General features: G+C 39.0%; 1 protein-coding gene across 1 annotated transcript; it reads left to right on the top strand.

Annotated features, from left to right (window-relative positions):
• The first annotated feature begins 518 nt into the window (after positions 1 to 518).
• Positions 519 to 11,011, top strand: lsr (lipolysis stimulated lipoprotein receptor). The gene is made up of 11 exons (XM_026316868.1): positions 519 to 724; positions 2,075 to 2,404; positions 4,100 to 4,219; positions 4,554 to 4,610; positions 5,580 to 5,726; positions 6,777 to 6,980; positions 7,150 to 7,203; positions 7,856 to 7,972; positions 8,820 to 9,117; positions 9,661 to 10,129; positions 10,456 to 11,011. Exons 1-11 carry the CDS (start codon positions 628 to 630, stop codon positions 10,489 to 10,491), a joined length of 1,929 nt encoding a protein of 642 aa, XP_026172653.1. The 5' UTR covers positions 519 to 627; the 3' UTR covers positions 10,492 to 11,011.
• The last annotated feature ends 13 nt before the right edge of the window (positions 11,012 to 11,024 follow it).

Genomic DNA, 11,024 nt, shown 5'->3' with positions numbered 1-11,024 from the left:
GATGCTTAACCTGCCCTTAACCTTACAGGCTCACCTGTCAGTCACCTGGAGCTAATGTTTGTTATACTACGGCGCTCATAAGCTGTAGCAGGCCTGCTGCTGGGCAATAGTCAGTGGGAACATTTTAAAATTTCACCCCTGTAGGAAATGAGCCTGCACTGGGTTACTCATAACATACAAACACACTGATGCCCCCACAAATTGGTAGAACATTAACGGCTTGATATCGTTATCAGAGTCTGGGTCGTACCAAGTAGCGGGTAGGCGAAACACGGTTTGCCTGTTTCTGGGTCAAATTTCTAACTTGGTAAACAAACAAATATTTTGACAGTTAAACGCTTTATCATGTTAAATTCTTGTTATCGTCTCACCTAAAGGACCATGGCGTCAAATTAAACCACTCCTGATTAAAAAAAAAAAAAACAGGCCAGAACTAATTTAACACCCCTGCGTTTTGTGACTTGTCGGTGAGCTCTCACCTGTTGGCTGCGCGGCTGACGTGGGGCGTTCAGGTACACCCCTTGGTTACAACAGAGAAAGACACAAAATGGAGCTGAAACTCCCTGGTTAAAGGAAAACTACAGTTTGCGCAGAATTTATTATGCATAACCTGAAGTTTTTGGTTTTATGTTTGATTGCTTATTAACATCTACATCGAGTGAGACCCGAGTAAAGAGGATTAACATGATTTGGACGATAATAATCGCCGCCTTAATGGCAACAGGTAAGTTAACCTGTTGTTTTTTTCAGACAGGGTGGGCCCTTTTCCTTGAACAGCGCGTTGTTGTTTCTCTAGTCGTGTCTTTCCAAAGCCTGGCACATTTCTTTTTGTATTGTTGTAGTTCTCATTTGAGCGTTATTTACACCAGTGCCAACTAACTTTAGAGCTGTATTACATTGTAAAACCTTTTTTTTATCAATTACTAATTTCACAGCATGTCTCAACCCGTTACAAATAAAACGCCGTTTCTTTTTGTTGGTAGGTGTTTACCTAAAGGCTGACAGTAATTTTCGTTTACGAGTAACATGGTTAGACCTATGCTTTTGTAGTGCGCAAATGTTTGCATTTAATGTGCTAAACCGAAACTGTTGTGTTACATTGCACAGTTGTGTTATGCCAGCAGGGCCTGGTTAACGTACACATGGGCCCGTTTGAGTCACAACATATGACAATTGAAAGCGCCATTTCCCGTTCAGAAATGCAAATTACACTTCACGTTTCAAAGCGGTTTAAACGTGGAGCCGTAGAAACTCTCACTGCTGTTCTTCCAAACAAATGCTGGTTTTATATAGTAATGATGTAATCCATGCAAACGAATTTTTTACACAGCGTATGTAATTGTATGGTTATGCGAAGTGAAAGGCATTAACATGTCTTTGTTTCCACAGCGGTGTATTTAATCTAACTCAGTGCCATATTACAGTGATTTTATTTATCGATTTATTTTTATTGCAAAAATGTGAAAACAAATTTTCTTCGTTGTTCTTTTTTGGTTTTTACCAGGAAAAGGTCATGTAGACTGTCTAGAAATCCTGTTCTGTCATATGGTCCTTCTATTTAAGGACTTTAACTGACTCCTTCTATTTCAAGATTAGTGATGTGTGAAAAGTGAGACGGAAACACATTTAATTCAAAGCAAACATTGTCACTGCACCAAACGACTCAGCACCTTTAATAACATATGTTTGAAAACAATGTGTATTTGTCAGCAAATCCCATAAAAGGGACCAGAAGCACATGTCTTAAGTGCCAGAAGCACATGTCTTAAGTGGGTGACCAAAGTCTGGTATCAATTATCCGTCTTTCCTCAGACAGTCCAGTATGCATAGCTATCATAATTCAGTGGGCTGGAAAAGCAGAAGCCCAGCGGAAGTGACTCATTGTAACCACTCTCAGTGATACTAGCAGTGAATAAACATTGTCTGTCATGCACCACACCCTCATGGTATTGCAGACCATTAAGAAACTCATATTTACACAATATTGCAAAAAGTGATTAGCATTTTCCCAGTAAACATTATCACCATTATCTACTCCTCCATGTAAATGCCTTTATTTCTGATTTCTTTGCAGAGTCTGCCATGGCCATCTCTGTCCAATGCCCAAACAAGAGGTACATTGTCATCCTCTTTCAGCCCGTTACCCTCAGCTGTAACTACCAGACAACCGCCACTCAGCCTCCTGTTGTCACATGGAAGTACAAATCATACTGCCGGGACCCCATCCAGGCTGCACTGAATCCCAGTAGTGCAGAGAACATCCTGACTCAAAACAATCCAAACTTCAACCCCAACATCGAGTGTGCCGACAGCCAGAGGACGGTGCGCATAGTGGCCTCCAAGCAAGGCAATGCTGTTACACTTGGCACGGAGTACCAGGGTCGCAAGATCAGCATCATAAACAGTAAGTTCATCAAAACTTACTTCACTTACTTTTCTATTTAGATCTGCTTTTCTAATTGAATTAGCATGGAAATAAACCTTCACTAACTTTACATATAATCATGTTTTGTATTCATGCGGTTAAATACATGGAGTATTCAAAACAAACATAAAATGTGAATCCAGTGGATTTAGGTCAGGCCTTTGTGTGAGTAGCTGTTTACCCTGCTCATGTTGCCTTAAGCCAAACCCTGCTGTAAACCTGCGGAATGGATTTTTGTTTCTTGCCACATGGAATGGGGGAAATGAGAAAAGACAAAAGAAAGACCAAACTTAGTGGACTGGTTTACTCCAGATATAGACTGATACCAGCCTTTAAAACAATAGCCAGTTCAGTTGTTTGCAGTATATTCTGTGCTACTACCATGTATGTAAAACAACACTGCAGTTGACAATTTTGTGTTATTTCTTTTCTCAGTGTGTCACTTTTATGCAGTTGAGAAAATCCTCTTCTCTTGAGAGGGAGTTCACAGCTCACTGTTGCAGCTGGAGACCATAGTGGCCTTGAAAACTAGCAGTAAAAATGTTAATGTAAAAAAAAGGAAAATATACTTAGACTCCAAAAAAAAAAAATACATGAACTGTATCAAAAGATAAAACAGAAACTGGCAGGTTTGTGTCCTTTGGTCCATATTTAATTGTGGCAAGGCTTAGTTCAATGGACAGTCACCTCAGACTGCACTTCACATAGACATATACACAACACAGTGCAAGCCTTTTAATTATAACAGTCTGTTTGCTGTCCAACCCACATCATTCTGTTGCTCAGATCAAGATTGGCCAGATAAGCCTAGTTTTTGACAGGAACCTTATTGTCTTAGTTTTCTCTATACAAATGTGAGTATATGTTATTCATTTTAGGAAATAATGAAAACATTAATGCACAGTGCTTAATAAACTTAGTAGACAACCAGTCAGCTGGAAAACACAAATATTTTAGGAACCTCCCAAAAATTTTATTTTGAACAAGTTTTTATACCTGAATTTGAGCCAGCACATTGGATTTTTGTCAAAAGTTAAAGAATTAATCAAATGTAACATTTACCAATTAAAATGTATTTTTCCATTAAGGAATGCAAGTAAGTAACTGTAAGTGGACATCTGAATTAAAAAAACATAATGTGCTTTACAAATATTTCTGCCTTTCTTGTAATACTGTAAATTCCAAATCTATTGGATAACAACAACAACAACAATAATTACATTTTAGCCTACAAAATACTATTGTGACTAAACAGCTTGCACATAGTGCTGAGTTACCCATTACACAATCATAAAAAAGTATTTTGGTAATTAATACTGTTAGTTTAGGGCAGCTGTGGCACAAACTGTAAGTGTGTGGGCCAATGTCATTTTTCTGTGTTGGTACCACTGTGTAGTTGCATTACATTACAAGAATCTTCGTCATGCTTGAGTTTATCAAAATAAATGTTAGAAAAAAATATAGTCAAGTTAACCAATATAGTGCTGATAATCTGATTCTATAGTATGTAGTTGGAAACCAGCATACAATAGATGGTCTGTAGAAATATTTGCTGAGAAATATCAAATGTTTGAAATGTGGAAAAATACTGCAACCTAACACTGATTATTATAAATTATAATAATAATTATAATTATAAACAATAATAATGTGTATTTGTTTTTTGCGTCATAGATGCAGACCTAAATATTGCACAGACAGGCTGGGGAGACAGTGGTGTCTATGTCTGTTCTGTGATCTCATCCCAAGACCTTTCAGGGAATGGTGAAGACTACACCGAGCTGATTGTACTTGGTAAGTCATCTTCATTTGGCATTTATATTTACAATGTTGCGTGCATTTGCTTATACTGCTTCTTCTTTTTCTTGTATTGCTTCCCCTTTCTCCACCTTTATCATCCCACATATGTGATCACCCTTACAGTTCTACAGTTTTGAGATGAAGATAAACTTGGCCTGTCAGATTTTGCAGATGACTGGTGAGCTATGCTGTGGACAGATATACAGTCAAAGCAGAGGTTACTGGCCAGCAGCTCAGTTGTGTCCTTAATCATAAGCTGTAGGCAGTAAAATCAGACTGATACGAAGGGGCACTTTAAAGTAATTGTGGCTTTATCTTTCTTTCACAGAGAGAAAGTCAAATACTACTGACCTCCTGCCTGGCATTGACTTACTGGTTATGGAAGGTAGTACAAGCCCCTTGATGTAGCTCAGTCGTGTTTTACTCCCACAGCAGATGTGTTTTAGGGAGGATGGGGTTCAGTTGTAACATTTCTCTTACAACACTAGAGCTCCAGGGTTTTAGGTCATTCAGGCTGTGTTTTTTGAAATTCTTCAGAAATGGGTTGAATCAAAATTACACCCTAAAGCCAACATGATTCAACTTGAGAATAAGACTCTGTACTTAAGGTGTAAACATCCTGTTGTACTTTCATTGTGCAACTATATAAGAAGGTTTCTGCAGTGTTCTATTTGAGTTATGCTTCACTTCTCAACCTCACACTCTCGTTACCTGTCACCATTTCTCTTTCCTTTTAGTCCCCTGAGTGATTTTCACTGTGGCTGCCTGTATAGTGTTTTTTTCCAGTGCTTTACTAATGGAATTTGTCTTCAAGTTGATTTATTTAAATGTAGGCTATCTCCCCTCTGGTTGCTGTTTTTGTTTTTTGTTTCATGTTCTGCCTGAGCTGACTTGCCCAGTGAACTCATGCCTTGAGCACAAGGTTGAACCAGCTTTACCAGTTTGACAAAACTTTAAAAAATACATACCCAAATTCCCACTGTATCTAACATGTTTGTTGAGGTATCTATTCAATGAATCAACACTGTTTGCATTAATAAACAACAAGACAGAGGGTATATGATTAAACTGTGTGACTTAATAAGCCCACACTGAGTTGGTCAAGCCATAACCTTGTGCTACATTTCTTTCTAGTTGACTAGTTACATCTGCATTTACATATGACTGCCTACAGATTTTCTGCTCAGAAAGAAAAGCTAACTAGAATTCTGTTTTTTGTCCTCCAGATTACTAGAAAAGTCAAACAAACTATATCCTTTTTTTTTATGGTCTGTCAGCTAATAGAACTGGATGTGAATGCCCTTGTGGATGAATAATGTAACTCTTTTGTATAAATGTATGTGATCCCACACAGACTGGCTCCTGGTTGTTTTGGTGGTCGTGGGTTTCCTTTTGCTGTTGCTTCTGATTGGGATCTGCTGGTGCCAGTGCTGTCCACATACTTGCTGCTGCTACGTCAGCTGCCCCTGCTGCCCCAACCGCTGCTGCTGCCCACGAGCATGTAAGTACCAAATGAAAAGACCCTGTAATTGCACACAGGAACTGGGTGTAAACGTTTTCTATACTGTGTCTGCAGCACCTAGTAGCAAAAACTGCCAAGTATCAGAAGTTGGCACTGGATGTTTCTTCAAATTCAAATCCTACTTTTAATATCAGACTGTATTTTATGGCTGCTTGGATGAAAACAAACATTTGTGATTTTGGGTATGTATTGTGAAATAAAAAACGTATTTAATCACATGGAGCTTAAGATCTCTATAGTATGCAAACTTAATAATAGAAGATAAAAGATGCACAACACATGCATAAAGCATCAGAAACCATTATGCACAGCTCAAATGTCCAGAGGTGAAAGTTTAAATTCATCCTGTGGCATGAGATGTTTAAGTTCTGGGGTGTTTGCAATCCATTTATTTTATATGGTAAAAAGTATTGGAAAGCAGTTTTACCAAGTTCATTGATTAGTTGTGGGTTATCAAGCCAGTCTGAGGATCTGGTCTGATAAAAAGTAATTTTAAAATTGAACAGAAATGTATAAGCAAAGTTCAAAGTTGCTAATGAAGATCAGCCTGATTTTTCATATAGTACAGTTATGAAACAGTATTGTGTCATGGGAATGGTATAAACTGCATCACACTGTTTGAGCAGTGAACAGGAAATGTGAATATTCAGGCACAGACCTGATGGTTAATGTAATCACATAATAATGTTCCTATGTTAATTTCCTGACATTGGTGCTTATACAAATCTGGGTTGATAAAATTAAGATATTGTTGCACTAATAAATGTTCATAATATATTGAAAGTGTATTGTTTTGTAAAGTTACACACATTCCATCACAAGAAAAAATATTTTATTCTACAAAACGGTATTTATTTGTCAAAGCAATAGTTTTAATATTTCAGGACTGAAAAACATCAGATACTATTGATTTGCTTTCTTGTGAGTTAAGAGACCAGAGCCAGCAACCTCTTAGCTTAGCATGAAGACCAGAAAGCAAACTAGTTACTTTCTGCACAAAGGTCAACTAAATGTGTTTCATTATTTCAGTGTATGAAGCAGGAAAAGCAGTGAAGAAAGGTTTGCCCAGTCAATATGCCCCCACCCTGTATGCTCCCAGTATGTATGCTCAGCCAGCATACAGTGGCCCACTGATGAACCAGCCTGCTATGCCCCTGCTTCCTCTACCCAACGGAGCTGGACACATACCTCCCCAAAATGGTTACAGTCGTGATTTTGATGGTGCCAGCTCAGGTGAGAGTTACTTACTGTTGATGATTGTAGATAAGCTAATGAATAATTTCTGTAGGAGTTTGGGTATTCCCAGTAATTGTCAGAATTACATCATAAAATTACCAATCTGATCCATTTAATACTGAGCTTTTGTTGATTCCTTGGTTAAATCTCTGTGGCTTCTGTGTAGTTGGACAGGGCTCCCAGGTACCTTTGCTGCATGACCAGGATGGTGGAGATCACAGTAAGTAAAAGAACTGACAGTTGTGTAATACAGTTCTCACAATCTGCGATACAGTTGCTGTTAGACTGTCATGTTTTTGATGTGGTTTCTCAGCCACTCTCAGTCACTCGCAACCCATCTCACTAGTCTGAGATGGGTTGCACACAGTGCAGTGTGACAAACTTAGTTAAGTACTATGTTTACTGCCAGTTCACCACTGATTATGTGAAACATTTGCAGTTCCGTAGGCGTTGGAAAACCCCCCTCACTTATACCCCTCCCATAGGTTGTGTCATACTGTGTTACATCCAGCACGCTAACATTCCCTACAGCAGGCTATTTATTTATGTTATGGTTTATTAAAAAAAAAAGTTTTAGGTTAATATTCTCCATCTAATATCCCTATATGGCTGCTACTCATCAGGAAATTTTAGAAATGTCAATTATTAATTTGCTAATGTCACAAAAAAACACCCATTCATGCAGACGTGGTTTTCATCTGGCCCAAATGAGCGGTTAGGGACTCTGACTTAAAACATCCGTACATAGATAACTAACAGATAAAAATTCATAGATGTTCAGGGTAAGAATATGAAAAATCTTCTTGCATAATCAAAGTATTTTCATGAAGATTTAGAAGCTGGACTTGGACATTTTCTGTTCTTCTCTCTAGCTCGCAGTGGGTATCGTATCCAGGTGGACCCTGACGGGAACGCCACACGTGCCATTTACTATATGGAGAGAGAACTGGCCAAATTGGACCCGTCGAGACCTGCCAACTACAACCGCAGTGAGTGTTTATATGTATTGTTTATCTTAGTATGATTCATTTAATCACCCAGTTCTACTTTTAGCTTACCAGATCAATGGGGAATAAAGAGCTGCTACATTACCTAACATTGTTTTCCACACTTTGATATTTTATAGCCAAAAATATTTCTTTCCGCTTAAAGGAGCACACACTGGCAGAAGATGACCTAGATGACTAGGGGGGAATTCAAAGCAATTAGCTTAAGTGAAAACCTGACATGGGGTGAGGAGAATCTTTAACCACAGAGTCTTTTTACACTATTAGACATGGGACTTTTTGGACATGATGACAACAGTTGTCAGGCGGTCTTCTCTGAAAATGAAACAATATTAGTTTTGCTCTGCTTCACGTCAGGCACAGTGGACGTGATTTTTTTAATTTATTTTTTTCATCAAATCATCAGCATTGTTATTACTGGTTCTGACATTGTTACAATCAGAGAGCTCAAAATATATTTGATTTCGTCTTCTGCCAGCAGCACTTCAGATTCAATAAATTCATATAACAAACTATAGGAATCTATCACTTTATTATCCATTAAGAAAATTCAAGTTATTAAGGAATGAGTGGAAACTCAGGTTCTGTGGCTGCTGCTGTGGTTTAAATGATAAATGTGTAGTAATGCCACGCATTATTTATTGTTTGCCTTGCTACAGGATTTAAATGGCAGCTCATTGCTATATAGATTCTGCTGAAACTTCAAACTTTCCCTTGATGGTTGCAGGGTTTTTAAGTAGTCACCTATTTTGGTTGTTCTTCACTCAGCCACCATTTTATTTTTTTTCTGTCCCACTCAAACACTTCTTCTCTGGTTTTGTTCCCTCAGTGGATAATATGAGTGAAGTTAGTTCCCTTCACGATAGCTTGGAGCCTCGAGGTCGTGGAGGTCGTTCCCAGCCACCACCTTTGGCCACACTCTATGACCAGGATGAAGCCATGAGCACTATCAGCAGTGTTTCACAGCAAGGCCACCGTCGTGATAACTACCCACGCCACGGTGGAGGCAACATGGGCGATCGAGTACGTGCCCGTTCAATGGACAACCTTGACGACATTGGACGCCGCTATGGCCGAGACGACCACCCACCACACCGACGCCCAGATGAACCCAGAGGCAGGAGAGGGTGAGTCTCTCTATAACTGGTATTAGCGTATTCAGTAAATTTGTGTCAGCAAAGGTTCACAGCATTTTGAGAGGTCTGTTAGTGTAAAGAAGACATTTATACATTTACTGTATTTATTAACTTTCTCAGCAAAGGGAAATGAAATCCAATTATTCCTCTGGTTAGAAAGAAAATATAGATATAAGGTCTGGTTAGAAACAGAGAAGTGAAGTTAAAGGAGCATGCACTGTTTTGTGCTTTCTGAACCCTAATAATGTGCTTTCAGTGTTGGGTTTTACTGTGTTTATGTTTCAGCAGTATTTTTCTGAGTCACTGGCCAAACTGTTTCCAAAGTATGTTTGCTAGCACCAAATAATTTAACTTCCTTAGAGCTGTAATTTTGGCTTAGCTTTTTAAAGTATATTCTGTGTTGTCTGTAAAGGTAATGTGAATATAATGTTTGTCAAGTGTCTCACTCATTTTTAAATTAATAAATATCAAAATCATTGCCTTAAAGTCTTGTACTTTGTTCAGCAGTGAATCTAAATTCTTCTGTCTCATTAGCTCCGATGATGAGTGGAGCAGCAGTGCCCGTAGCGGCTATGATCGCGATTTTGACGACCGTCGCCGTCGTGACTATTCCCCTGATGATCGGCGGAGAGGAGAGGGAGATTCCTATGGCGGCCTTCCAGGTCGCCGTAGCCGCAGCCGTGATGATCTGATGGACCTGGAGCGGGATCGTCGACCTGGCGGCGGTGCCAAGGGCGGGCGAGTTGATTATGATGACAGCTTCCTACGTGAGGCCATGGAGAGGAAGAAGATGGGCGAGCAACAGAGGGCGCGAAGCCGGGAGCACTTAGACAGTGAGAGTGATCGTTCAGACTGGGGGAGGGGACCTCGTGGGCCCCCACCGCTTCCTCTGAACCCACCTTCTGGGCTTCCTGGCCGCCGTGATGACTATCCACCCCCTCCACCACCAGCTTACAGTGAAGATGAAAGTCTGCCTTCTTCAAAGAAAAGCAATCTCCGTAAGGTTAGTCAGAGAAAAACTCTTTCCATCATGATGTAATTCAAGAGCAATTAACAATTTCAGTGTTTGTCTTGGGGAAATTTTAGATATTTTCCACATCTTTATTTTTTTTTTTAAAGTAGAATGAATGAACTTGGAACAGAATGCCACAGGGTTCAGAAAGTATTGAGAGGTGACTAACGTTGGTTTTTGGTTTTCTATGGGATATGATGACAATAAGAAAACTGGAGTATTGCAACTTTATCAATAGGGTTTGATTAGAGTATCTAAAATATGAGTAAATTAAAATTTATTTGAAATAAGTGGACATCATTTTTCTTGTCTTACAGAATGGAGCTGTGAGTCGGGAGAGCCTGGTCGTGTAACCATGATGTGACAAGCCGGTCCAAAAATGCAGCTGTGATCCATCTGAAAAAGGACAGTTGATTTTCTCATACTGTAAATAATTTGTTGCACTGCTAATTTGCTGTGCTGATATATATAGCGTATACAGTAAACTTATCACAAATTGGAAGTGTATGTATACTTTTCTAACAGGGAAGAGGTGCACAGATGAGATGCTATGTGCCTTTTCATGTTTAAAAGATTATGGCTGCCACAAGTGCCTTAGAGTGTACAGAATTTTACTTGTAGGTGTGAAAGTCAAGTTGATAGTTCTCTCTCTTCATCTTGACATGTAAAAATGCGTAAACTAATTTGAATTCAGTGCTGACAGTGCTTTTGACATTTACACACTCAGTTTTACAAAGCTGTTCTCAATAGGATTGTAGTTTTGTTTGGTTTATGGGTTTGTGGTTTTTTGGATTTTTACTTGTCAGAGAACGTTTTTGAGCGTGCTCTCAGAGTATTGAGAAACTTGGTGAACAAAATATTTTCACTTAAAATGTGTTTGTGAGTA

Source organism: Mastacembelus armatus, chromosome 16, assembly GCF_900324485.2.
Source record: "Mastacembelus armatus chromosome 16, fMasArm1.2, whole genome shotgun sequence".
Lineage (NCBI taxonomy): Eukaryota > Metazoa > Chordata > Actinopteri > Synbranchiformes > Mastacembelidae > Mastacembelus > Mastacembelus armatus.
The sequence above is the reverse complement of the archived record's forward strand: the minus strand, read 5'-3'. Positions and strand labels throughout refer to the sequence as shown.